Source organism: Euprymna scolopes, chromosome 8 (genome assembly GCF_053919585.1).
Source record: "Euprymna scolopes isolate OS-2025 chromosome 8, ASM5391958v1, whole genome shotgun sequence".
Lineage (NCBI taxonomy): Eukaryota > Metazoa > Mollusca > Cephalopoda > Sepiida > Sepiolidae > Euprymna > Euprymna scolopes.
The window spans coordinates 2,311,276-2,324,994 of NC_136489.1; the positions used below are offsets into that span (position 1 = coordinate 2,311,276).

The 13,719-nt window shown below is 29.4% G+C and overlaps 1 protein-coding gene across 1 annotated transcript in view; it reads left to right on the top strand.

Annotated features, from left to right (window-relative positions):
- The window catches only part of LOC145284085 (uncharacterized), a 473,693-nt gene that overhangs the window by 362,311 nt on the left and 97,663 nt on the right, over nucleotides 1-13,719 (top strand). The window contains exons 100-102 of the mRNA XM_080133151.1: nucleotides 3,804-3,970; nucleotides 8,631-8,740; nucleotides 8,883-9,044. Coding sequence (XP_079989277.1) covers nucleotides 3,804-3,970; nucleotides 8,631-8,740; nucleotides 8,883-9,044 — 439 coding nt within the window. The remainder of the gene's footprint in view (nucleotides 1-3,803; nucleotides 3,971-8,630; nucleotides 8,741-8,882; nucleotides 9,045-13,719) is intronic.

Here is a 13,719-nt window from a genome sequence, read left to right on the forward strand (position 1 = left end):
ACTTCTTAAGAAACGAAGAACATTAATTTTCCTCTCACTAATTGACGTTAACTGTGTTATAATATATCTTTATTGAGCTCTTTTAATCTTGCCAGATCCCAGGACAAGAATTATCTACTTTGGTGGGGTATCCAGCCTAGTACTGTTGCTATAGGCAACAACATTTAGACAAGATGCACCTGTCCTTGTATAAGCCAGTGTGGAGCAGCCATATGAGGTGATCTTATTTGGGCTTCGAATATTATGTTATTTTGAATATTTGGTCAGGGTTTACTCTAGATAAAAGTACCCCATGCCAAGTCGTCCTGACAAACCTTTTCTTTGAGCTAACACGTAACCTCTATCTTGAGATACACAGATATTCGTGTTCCATGAAACTTTCTTTTGCATCTCAAATGTTGAGTTTGTAAACAAACGAAGAATATTAATTCTCACTAATTGACGTTAACTGTATTATAATTAGGGCTATGACAAGAGAATATTCTTTTCATTCTTTTGACTCTCGAGTATATATCCGACACAGTTAATCAACCGAGAACCACATCACTCTACATAAAAACATATAAGATATCAATGGATATATACCTGAAAATCAAAACAAGGAAAAGAATATACAGTTATAATATATCTTTATTGTGCCCTTTTAATCTTAACAGATTCCAAGACAAGAATTCATCTACTCTTGTGGAGTATCCAGACCAATACTATTACTATAGGACTATAGGCAACATCACTAGAAAGATGCACCACTCCTCATATAAATCAGTGTTAAATAGTCGTACCAAGGGGATCTTACTTGAGAAACGAATACTATATTATTTTGAAAATTTAGTGAAGGTTTATGTGTAAGGGAAAATATCTTTATACTCAGTTGTCCTGATGAATCACATTATAGAGAAATCTTAAACACTCGAAGATAATGTGGACTAAAACATGAAACGTTAAATAATTATCTGATGTCAAATAATAGTTTAACAGAAAAGTGCTTCTATCGTCCCCAGAAGTCAAGCACACACACACACACATATATATATACTTAGAGGTATGAGTGGCAAAAAGTGGGATAAAAAGTGCTCAATACGTTAGTAGAGCTGAATATGTTTGGGTTTTTTTTTATTTTACAACCTCAAGATATTAACTTAGTCCATTGCAGTTGGCTCCACAGACAGAGGAATTGACTGTCTTTTTTTTAAAGATGGTAAAAGTCAAAATGAAAAGGGAAGAGTGTATGATATTTTGGGGGACACGCGTAGATATTAAGAAAACAAAAGAAATTTATATATCTAGAGAGAAATATAATTATAAAGAAACAATTATATAAAGAGGAGAAAGAAAGAGAAAATAAAATAAGGGAAGAAAGCATAGATATGTGTCAATAAAATCAGTTGAATGAAAAAGTTAGGGTAATTATTATTAGGGGACTATGTATTTGAAATGGGTTAAAAACATGTCAACAAAGCAGGCGGTGTTTGGATTGTAAAAAAGTGAAAAGTATGGCTTCGGTATTTATAAAAAGGATTGGAGGTGGGAACAGATGCCATAGAGGTCACAACAAAGAATACATGAAATGAACAACGTCGGAAGTGTGTAGATTCTGACTCCATATAATTAAAGACAGACGAATATTGAAGGTTCAGAACCGATTTTATTTACTACTAACAACTTCTATTAGGAGAGGCAAAGTGTTCTTATGATGGAATGGGATTTAACGAAGAATGGATTGTCCGATGGAGATATTTGACAGTTTGTATTACGGTGAAATGTTCGTAGAATGTTTGCAGGTATGTATGAATTGACAAGGAATGAAGGTTCGTAAAATGTTTGCAGGTATGTATGAATTGACAAGGAATGAATGTTCGTAAAATGTTTGCAGGTATGTATGAATTGACAAGGAATGAATGTTCGTAGAATGTTTGCAGGTATGTATGAATTGACAAGGAATGAAGGTTCGTAAAATGTTTGTAGGTATGTATGAATTGACAAGGAATGAAGGTTCGTAAAATGTTTGTAGGTATGTATGAATTGACAAGGAATGAATGTTCGTAAAATGGTTGTAGGTATGTATAAATTGACAAGGAATGAATGTTCGTAAAATGTTTGTAGGTATGTATGAATTGACAAGGAATGAAGGTTCGTAAAATGGTTGTAGGTATGTATGAATTGGCAAGAAATGCATGTTCGTAAAATGTTTGTAGGTATGCATGAATTGACAAGGAATGAATGTTCGTAAAATGTTTGTAGGTATGTATGAATTGACAAGGTATGAAGGTTCGTAAAATGGTTGTAGGTATGTATGAATTGACAAGGAATGCATGTTCGTAAAATGGTTGTAGGTATGTATGAATTGACAAGGAATGAATGTTCGTAAAATGTTTGTAGGTATGTATGAATTGACAAGGTATGAAGGTTCGTAAAATGTTTGTAGGTATGTATGAATTGACGAGGAATGAATGTTCGTAAAATGTTTGTAGGTATGTATGAATTGACAAGGAATGAAGGTTCGTAAAATGTTTGCAGGTATGTATGAATTGACAAGGAATGAATGTTCGTAAAATGTTTGTAGGTATGTATGAATTGACAAGGAATGAATGTTCGTAAAATGTTTGGAGGTATGTATGAATTGACGAGGAATGCATGTTCGTAAAATGTTTGTAGGTATGTATAAATTGACAAGGAATGAATGTTCGTAAAATGTTTGTAGGTATGTATGAATTGACGAGGAATGAATGTTCGTAAAATGTTTGTAGGTATGTATGAATTGACAAGGAATGAATGTTCGTAAAATGTTTGTAGGTATGTATGAATTGACGAGGAAGGAATGTTCGTAAAATGTTTGTAGGTATGTATGAATTGACAAGGAATGAATGTTCGTAAAATGTTTGTAGGTATGTATGAATTGACAAGGAATGAATGTTCGTAAAATGTTTGTAGGTATGTATGAATTGACGAGGAATGAACGTTCGTAAAATGTTTGTAGGTATGTATGAATTGACAAGGAATGAATGTTCGTAAAATGTTTGTAGGTATGTATGAATTAACAAGGAATGAATGTTCGTAAAATGTTTGTAGGTATGTATGAATTGACAAGGAATGAATGTTCGTAAAATGTTTGTAGGTATGTATGAATTGACAAGGAATGAATGTTCGTAAAATGCTTGTAGGTATGTATGAATTGACAAGGAATGAACGTTCGTAAAATGTTTGTAGGTATGTATGAATTGACAAGGAATGCATGTTTGTAAAATTTTTGTAGGTATGTATGAATTGACAAGGAATGAACGTTCGTAAAATGCTTGTAGGTATGTATGAATTGACGAGGAATGAATGTTCGTAAAATGTTTGTAGGTATGTATGAATTAACAAGGAATGAATGTTCGTAAAATGCTTTTAGGTATATATGAATTGACAAGGAATGAATATTCGTAAACGTAACTTATCTTTTGGACGATGGATGGTGTAGGGGTCGGCCGGTCATCCTGCTGCTGGCTTGTAACTGGAAAGCGGGTGGCTTTTTCATCTGCAGCTAGCAGCCCGGCGTCTTCATCTTCTTTATTCCTCTTCTCTCCTGGTTCCCTCGATAATTGGGAAGTTTGAAAATATATTTCTCTTAATGCTAAGCATTTAAACTTTTATGTGTTTTTATTTTTACTTCAGAGTTGGGAAGTTTGAAAATATATTTCTCTTAATGCTAAGCATTTAAACTTGTATGTGTTTTTATTTTTACTTCAGAGTTGGGAAGTTTGAAAATATATTTCTCTTAATGCTAAGCATTTAAACTTTTATGTGTTTTTATTTTACTTCAGAGTTGAAGAGTCACATTCCTTGTTAAATGGTTACTGTCCTTCAGAATCTTTTAAAAAAGAAGAAAGTATGATGTTCTGTGAATGCCAGTCCCTTACAGATGCCGAATGCAGCGATAATGCCCATTACCAGCCAAGTGGAAAGAAAGGAAAGAAGAAATCAAAGAAAGGTAGAGCATTTACTTTTCGTATTTATTATAACATGCAAACGATTCATATAAGACATTGGACAGACGAAAGCTACTTGCAGAACCTAAACTGCTGTAATAACTACTAAACTAAAGATAAAGAATATGAATATAAAAAAGGATGTTGGTTGATGAAGCAAAGGAGGAGAGAAAGTGAAGCAATTCGACACTATTTTGAAAACTAATCTTAAATGAAATGTTTTAGGCGATCAAAAAGTCGAAACACATGCGCGTTTGGGTAGCCACTCAAAAGTCTGTGTTTATAATTGACGGGTCGGGTTTTCAGCATCATTTTGTCTATATAGTTTTCCATTAGCAGACGTTTAAATAAAAAAGCTCTATACATCACTTATTTTTATAAATTGTTTTAACCAACAAATTTTAGCAGAGAAAAAACGAAAGCAAAAAAAATATCACTTACCTTAACTTTCTGGTGAGTCTTTTTATCTATGGATACCTGTGGGGATCGTACCGAGTCAATGTGACTGTCCTTGGGATGATTGTGTTTTTTTAATTTTTTCCATGCTTGATTTTTAATTGCTTGGCTGTAGCCATTTTGTGGAAGTTTTCGGTACCCAATGTGATACTTTCGCCTAGTGGTTGGCTGCTGTGTTTATGTGGTAACCCTGGATCATGTTTTCGTCATGGCACCCAGGTAATATGATCATGAGCTGGTGTAGTATTGGGAATCCCAGTTTAATTGCTATCTAGGTAGTTTTAGAAATAGAAAGTTATATAACTTGGTATGTTCATGCCCTGAGGATGTTTCTGGAAGGACTGTTATGTCCAGCACTCTAAGAGATAAACAAGAAAACCAGAGATATGAAAAGCACACTTAATGACAGGGAGGCGAAAAAGAAACATATGGACAGATAGAGCATAAAAATATACATGACGGCTACAGAAGAGATCATATGAGATATGCAAATTTAGCCAAATAGAAAGTGTAAAAACAAAGTTTTTTGTTGTCGTTGAGAGACAGAAAAAATGCATCACATTCCTGTCAATTAAGAGTTATACCCGGTTGGATTGCTTGATCTTTAGTCAGGATGTTTAGTGTCATTAATTCTCTCCAGAGAATTAATTATCTAGGCTGGAACCATCAACTGAAATTTGAACACTTGTATAAAAAGAGGAAACAATCCATATTTTTATATATAAAAAATGTGTAAGCTATTTTCACATTTTGAAGGAACATATACAACCCTAAAGTTGGCAGAGCTGGTCTTGTACAACCGACCGTCACTCACATAGTCAAAGCTCCAACTGTAAAACCTACTCTCTTGTGGGAGCAAAAGCGAGAGGCAAAGAGAGAGAAAGTGTATGTGTGTGTGAGAAAGAGAGAAAGGGGGGACGCAGAGAGAAACATGAATCTTCCGTTCTGTCTCCACAGGGATCTTCCGACCACTCTGTTATATCAGTTAAGATAAAAATGAAATGTAATAGGTCCTCAGACGTACCTCTCTATTTTACAGTATATCGATACTCTCTGGCTAGCTTCCGTACATTTATATCAAATCTACCTCTGTGTCCCATGTTTAAAAAGTATGTGTCCTCTATAGTATCAGACCTGACGGAATAGTTAATTCTCGAAAAAATCCAAGCAAAAACCTAACAGCCAGCCGTGGTTCTCTCCGGAATGTGCTGCTACCATTGTGCACAGAAATCACTTTTTCCATTGCTTTCAACATAATAGATGTACTGAGACTAAAGCTGCTTTCAGGAATGCCAGCAACCATTGTAAAACAGTAATGAAGAAAACAGAGTTATATGCTTAGTCTGTCAAGTCCAAAGTCGCTGAGCAGCGGCTGGGTTCCCACCAGTTTTGGCAAATAGCAAACAGAATCCTGAACAGAAGCATGTGCTCTATCCCAACCATCATCAATGGACCTGAGGTAATCTCATTAGCATCAGACAAAGCCAAACTCTTTTCCAAGATCTTTACAGCAAATTCTACCCTTTATGACCAACGGCCAGTATTTCCTCATGTATCAAAAAACACACCATTATCAATGGACCAGAGGTCATCTCGTCAGCATCAGACAAGGCCAAACTATTTGCCAAGAACTTTGCAGCTAATTCTACCCCATGCGAGGAAGGCCATCAACTCTCCATATTTCCTCCTATAACACAGAACACACTAGGTAACATACAAATATCTGTGCATGATGTTGCCAAGCTAATCAAAAACCTTGATTCCAGTAAAGCAACTGGCCCTGATGGCATTTCAATTATAGTGCTCAAAAAGCTACAACCAGAACTAGCACCCATACTTACAAAGTTATTTAACAGTACAGACCAATACATCTGTGTGTCATGAGTAAGCTGCTGTAATCTGTGTTAAATAGAGAAGTAGTCAACCATCTCAGCAAAAATGACCTTCTTAGTGACATGCAGTATGGTTTCTGTTCTTCTAGATCTACAGCAGACGTGCTTATATCTCAGTTATATCTCATAGAATTAGCGAATCTCTTGATGGAGGCTTCCTCTCTAGGGTAATTGCTCTTGACATATCAAAGGCCTTTGATAAGGTATAGCATAAAGGTCTACTTCACAAGATCTCCAGCTATGGTGTAGCTGGGAATGTCTTCTCAATTATTAAATCATCTCTCTGATAGGTTCATGAGAGTAGTGGTTGATGGGAAGAAATCAGAAGCTCATAGTATTAATGCTAGAGTCCCTCAGGTGTCCATCCTGGCCCAACTTTCTTCCTGATCTACATTAATGATCTTCCAAATCACATCCTTAGATCATTCATAGGCATTCATGCTGACGACACTATCATCTGTGGTGGAAGATCAAAGGCTATAAACGACCAAGTTTTCTCTGATTCTCTCTCCTCTGATCTGTGATACAATGGGGAAAGAGGTGGCTGGTTACTTTTAATGCATCTAAAACCAAGCTCCTATCTTTACATGATCAACGCTCTGATGCCTATCTGGTATCACTTGAAATGAATGGCTTCCGTCTTGGGGAGGCTTAATGTTTTCACAAGCATCTGGGTTTGACCTTTACTCCCGATCTGAAATGGAACATGTATATCAAATCGATTGCCAAAGTCGCTGGAAAAATGGTGGGATCCTTATACCGCTCCAGTAGATATCTCACTCCTGATGCAAATTTACCAACACCAAGTAAAGGAAAATAAAACAGTAATATTAGCATGGATGCCGAGGTCATGTCGGCATAAAAAGGAAATTCAGAAGCTGACAGACTGGCTAAGGATGCAACAAACTTGATTCCATCAAACATAAAAATCCCATACACAGATAGGAAAAACAAAATAAAGTCCTACATAAAAATCAAATGGCAAAAATTATGGGATGAACAACTAAACAACAAACTTAGAGAAATACAACCGAATGTTGGACAAGATAGAGCCATAATACCAATTCGAAAATTAGACACTATATCTGAAAGCAGAAGGTAGAACATGTCAACATCCACTAACCATTAAACACATATTAATGGAATGCAAAAAATATGAAAATATTCGTGTGAAATATTTCAAAGAACAAAACCTTAAAACAATATTTGAAAAACATTATAAAATATTAGCTTTTCTGAGAAAAAATAAACTTTTGGAATGCATTTGAAAAAAAAAAATTAAAAATAAAACCCTAAACCCTAGGAAAAAGACTGACTTAGTAATAATAAATTTTAATCTATTACCTAAAGCCTCAATGAAGAATATTCTCTTCACATTTCATGGCATGAAATGACTTATAGGCTTGATGTGCCTTTAAACAAAAACTTACCTTACCAAAATTCAAACTAATTTTAAAAAAAAGAACAATTATACTTAAAAATCATTGATGTACTTCCCTATCACAGAATGCAAATGCCATATTCCAAAAATCATATGGTTCTGGATATGATCTTAAACTATATCCAGTGGTGAGGCCCCAGCTTGCGGGCTTTGGGGAGTGCGGAGCCACCCTATAATTGCCATTGCTCCCAGGTCCACTCTGACCCGGGGTGGTAGTACCTGTTAGGGTCCCAACTATGGGTTAAATACTAATGTAAAATCTTTTCAAACTAGGATTGTTTTGGGGAACACGGTTCATAAATAAACTATATTTTTGTTAAGCACTTTTACTTGGAGTGGACATTCATTTTTATCTCTACAGTCCTATTCATTATTATTATCTTGTTCATTATTAATTCCATCATTATTGTTACAATTAACGTCTGCTGTTATGGCTATGTGCTAGATGAAAACAAGCATCTTCAGTCTGACACTCAACCAACTGTGCTATTTGGAATATATATATGTATATGGTGTGTATTTATTTTGGTTGTTAATTTTATCCTATAGAAGTTTGTTGGGTGATGCAGAAGTACAAGCGACTCAAAGTCTTCAGCAAAAACTGACAAGTAAAAACATTTTTTCAAGAATAAAGAAAAAGAAATCAATACATATTTCATAAAGTAATATATATTTTTTATAATACTAAACAAATTCAAAACAATGAAACAATAACATTTTATTAATTATTTTATGCATAAAATAATTAAGTATAATGCGAATTTTTATTGGATACCGTTTGCTGCAAACTCCGAGTCGCTTATTCTTTTGCATTACCATTTGTTAAGATGTGTACGGGAATCACATTTACATGTTTCTAATGATATGTTACAGTGGAGGACATTACAAAGACGTTGCTGAAGTATGCTGAGAATCCACCAACAAAATGTATATCCCAGAGTGACCAAATTATTTTTGAATATAATGCAACCTATGTATCACCGGTAAGTTCACAATTTATTCAAATCTGTTAATATTTTTGTTATCACATTTAGTTGCCATTTGGTGCCTCCGGGTACTGCATTTTCTTGTAGTTAAAAAACATTAGCCAATCTACAATAATTTTTATCTCTTTTTTTTTTTCAGCCTGGACAATGGCCAACAGCAACCAAAAAAATCACTGAAAAAATGGCTTTTGATGCGTGTAAGAAATTTATTGAAGATAAAAACTCAGCCAAGAATTGTTTGCGTATCCTCCCCAACACAGTTTTTGAAACAACACTTGATTCTTGCGTCGAAGATATAAAGGTGAGTTAAACTCTCCAACAGCCAAACAGGCTTAAATAAAAATATAATATAAGTATTCATAACGACGGCCTTTACTTAACCATGTGACATAGGAAATATTTTAAACGAGCTGACTTTGCCCACAATTTAACTTCTATTCATACTTGAAATCGATGAAACGAAACTAATTTATAAGAAAAAAAAAGACAAAATTAATTTATAAGAAAAAAAGACAAAATTAATTTATAAGAAAAAAAGACAAAATTAATTTATAAGAAAAAAAGACAAAATTAATTTATAAAAAAAAAAGACAAAATTAATTTATAAGAAAAAAAGACAAAATTAATTTATAAGAAAAAAAGACAAAATTAATTGATAAGAAAAAAAGACAAAACTAATTGATAAGAAAAAAAGACAAAATTCATTTATAACAAAAAAAGACAAAATTAATTTATAACAAAAAGAAGACAAAATTAATTTATAAGAAAAAAAAGACAAAACTAATTGATAAGAAAAAAAGACAAAATTAATTGATAAGAAAAAAAGACAAAATTAATTTATAAGAAAAAAAGACAAAATTAATTTATAAGACAAAAAAGACAAAATTAATTGATAAGAAAAAAAGACAAAATTAATTTATAAGAAAAAGAGACAAAATTAATTTATAACAAAAAGAAGACAAAATTAATTTATAAGAAAAAAAAAAGACAAAACTAATTGATAAGAAAAAAAGACAAAATTAATTTATAAGAAAAAAAGACAAAATTAATTTATAAGCAAAAAAGACAAAATTAATTTATAAGAAAAAGAAGAAAAAATTAATTTATAAGAAAAAAAGACAAAATTAATTTATAAGAAAAAGAGACAAAATTAATTTATAACAAAAAGAAGACAAAATTAATTTATAAGAAAAAAAAAGACAAAACTAATTGATAAGAAAAAAAAAAGACAAAATTAATTGATAAGAAAAAAAGACAAAATTAATTTATAAGAAAAAGAGACAAAATTAATTTATAACAAAAAGAAGACAAAATTAATTTATAAGAAAAAAAAAAGACAAAACTAATTGATAAGAAAAAAAGACAAAATTAATTTATAAGAAAAAAAGACAAAATTAATTTATAAGCAAAAAAGACAAAATTAATTTATAAAAAAAAGAAGAAAAAATTAATTTATAAGAAAAAAAGACAAAATTAATTTATAAGAAAAAAAGACAAAATTAATTTATAACAAAAAGAAGACAAAATTAATTTATAACAAAAAGAAGACAAAATTAATTTATAAGAAAAAAAAAAGACAAAACTAATTGATAAGAAAAAAAGACAAAATTAATTTATAAGAAAAAAAGACAAAATTAATTTATAAGAAAAAAAGAGAAAATTAATTTATAAGGAAAAAAGACAAAATTAATTGATAAGAAAAAAAGACAAAATTAATTTATAACAAAAAGAAGACAAAATTAATTTATAACAAAAAAAGACAAAACTAATTGATAAGAAAAAAAGACAAAATTAATTTATAAGAAAAAAAGACAAAATTAATTTATAACAAAAAAAGAGAAAATTAATTTATAAGGAAAAAAGACAAAATTAATTTATAAGAAAAAAAGACAAAATTAATTGATAACAAAAAGAAGACAAAATTAATTGATAAGAAAAAAAAAGACAAAACTAATTGATAAGAAAAAAAGACAAAATTAATTTATAAGAAAAAAAGACAAAATTAATTTATAAGAAAAAAAGACAAAATTAATTTATAAGCAAAAAAGATAAAATTAATTTATAAGAAAAAGAAGACAAAATTAATTTATGAGAAAAAAGACAAAATTAATTTATAAGAAAAAAAGACAAAATTAATTTATAACAAAAAGAAGACAAAATTAATTTATAAGAAAAAAAAAGACAAAATTAATTGATAAGAAAAAAAGACAAAACTAATTGATAAGAAAAAAAGACAAAATTAATTTATAAGAAAAAAAGACAAAATTAATTTATAAGAAAAAAGACAAAATTAATTTATAAGAAAAAAAGACAAAATTAATTTATAACAAAAAAAGACAAAATTAATTTATAAGGAAAAAAGACAAAATTAATTGATAAGAAAAAAAGACAAAATTAATTTATAACAAAAAGAAGAAAAAATTAATTTATAACAAAAAAAGACAAAACTAATTGATAAGAAAAAAAGACAAAACTAATTGATAAGAAAAAAAGACAAAATTAATTTATAACAAAAAGAAGACAAAATTAATTTATAACAAAAAAAGACAAAACTAATTGATAAGAAAAAAAGACAAAATTAATTTATAAGAAAAAAAGACAAAATTAATGTATAAGAAAAAAGACAAAATTAATTTATAAGAAAAAGAAGACAAAATTAATTTATAACAAAAAGAAGACAAAATTAATTTATAAGAAAAAAAAGACAAAACTAATTGATAAGAAAAAAAGACAAAATTAATTTATAAGAAAAAAAGACAAAATTAATATATAACAAAAAAAGACAAAATTAATTTATAAGGAAAAAAGACAAAATTAATTGATAAGAAAAAAAGACAAAATTAATTTATAAGACAAAAAAGACAAAATTAATTGATAAGAAAAAAAGACAAAATTAATTTATAAGAAAAAGAGACAAAATTAATTTATAACAAAAAGAAGACAAAATTAATTTATAAGAAAAAAAAAAGACAAAACTAATTGATAAGAAAAAAAGACAAAATTAATTTATAAGAAAAAAAGACAAAATTAATTTATAAGCAAAAAAGACAAAATTAATTTATAAGAAAAAGAAGAAAAAATTAATTTATAAGAAAAAAAGTCAAAATTAATTTATAAGAAAAAAAGACAAAATTAATTTATAACAAAAAGAAGACAAAATTAATTTATAAGAAAAAAAAGACAAAACTAATTGATAAGAAAAAAAGACAAAATTAATTTATAACAAAAAGAAGACAAAATTAATTTATAACAAAAAGAAGACAAAATTAATTTATAAGAAAAAAAAAGACAAAACTAATTGATAAGAAAAAAAGACAAAATTAATTTATAAGAAAAAAAGACAAAATTAATTTATAACAAAAAAAGAGAAAATTAATTTATAAGAAAAAAAGACAAAACTAATTTATAAGAAAAAAAAGACAAAACTAATTTATAAGAAAAAAAAGACAAAACTAATTGATAAAAAAAAAAGACAAAACTAATTGATAAGAAAAAAAAAGACAAAACTAATTTATAAGAAAAAAAAAGACAAAACTAATTTATAAGAAAAAAAAGACAAAACTAATTGATTAAAAAAAAAGACAAAACTAATTGATAAGAAAAAAAAGACAAAACTAATTGATAAGAAAAAAAAAGACAAAACTAATTGATAAGAAAAAAAAAGACAAAACTAATTGATTAGATTGTTTGATCGTTTTTCAGGTTATTTGATGCCGAATACGGTCATTTTGATAAAAAAATTTCCATGCTTCAATTTTTTATATCTTTAAATATTTATTCGTAGTGTTTAGCTTGGTCGTTTTATAAAGGAAATAGTCGTTTTTGTTGTAAACTTTTCAGAAAGTGATCGGTTTTTGCAAAGAGAAAGTAAAAAACAATAGCATCAAATTTTGGAGTATTTTATTTAAAAAGAAAATACAACTTTGTTATATATGGGTCGTTAAATTGCATTCATTTGCAAACGATCTAGCTAATTTGCATATTTTTTTAATCATTCGTTTTAATTAATTCCCTATTCGTTTTTTCGATTTTCTTATGAGATGATCATCTTTAGTTAACTATTACATTGTAATTATATTCATGCAGATATTCTACATGATTTATACTTGCGTAATATTTGCATAAAAGGTTATAATAAAAACTTTTTCTATATAGATTTATATATTTACTAGCGGGGGGGGCGCCCCTCCCTTTGCCCGAGCGTAAAATACGCTTAAATATGATATTTTAATTAATCCAGATTTCGTATATATTATTATAGAGTCGTGATTTCAAAGGTAAAAAAATAAAGTATTTGGGTGCCATCAGCTAGAATTAAAACTGAAAGCAAAATTGTAGCATTCGAAGCTGGTGACGTTACCACTGAACCAACGTGATATGCAATTGAACTGATTAAAAATTTTTAAAAAACTAAGATGAATGTACAAAATGTATAACGATTTTTTCATTTTTGACCAATTTTTGACTCCTTAAAAACTATTTTAACTGGATAAAGACTTTAAAAAGTCCAAACATTTGAGGCCCTTAACGCCGATCTGCGACTTTTAGTTTCAGAGAAGATAGAGTTTGAAAATATGGAGACAGACAGACAGCCATTAGCCTTTTATATATTAGATGTATATGTATATATGTTTAAAAAAATTTGCCTATCAAACTCTTCTGTCAGTTTTTGACCTACAGACATGAAACTTAATATATATGGTATTCGAACCCATGCAAAACTTTATATTTGTGTTTTAGCCAGAGAAAATTACTGCAAAAGTATTAAAATTAAAAAAAAATGGAATTTGCCAGGCGAAGGTCGAACGACGGCATTAGGAAAATGCATGTGCAACGTAATAGCTATTGGTTCATGTTTTAATTTTTAGCCTTGCAGCAAACATATCTTCATAGCTCAGACACATTAACATCAAAGGAAAAAGTAAATCATAAGCTAACCGTTTTGGTTTCGATTCTCGATGGTGGTGCACGAGTTT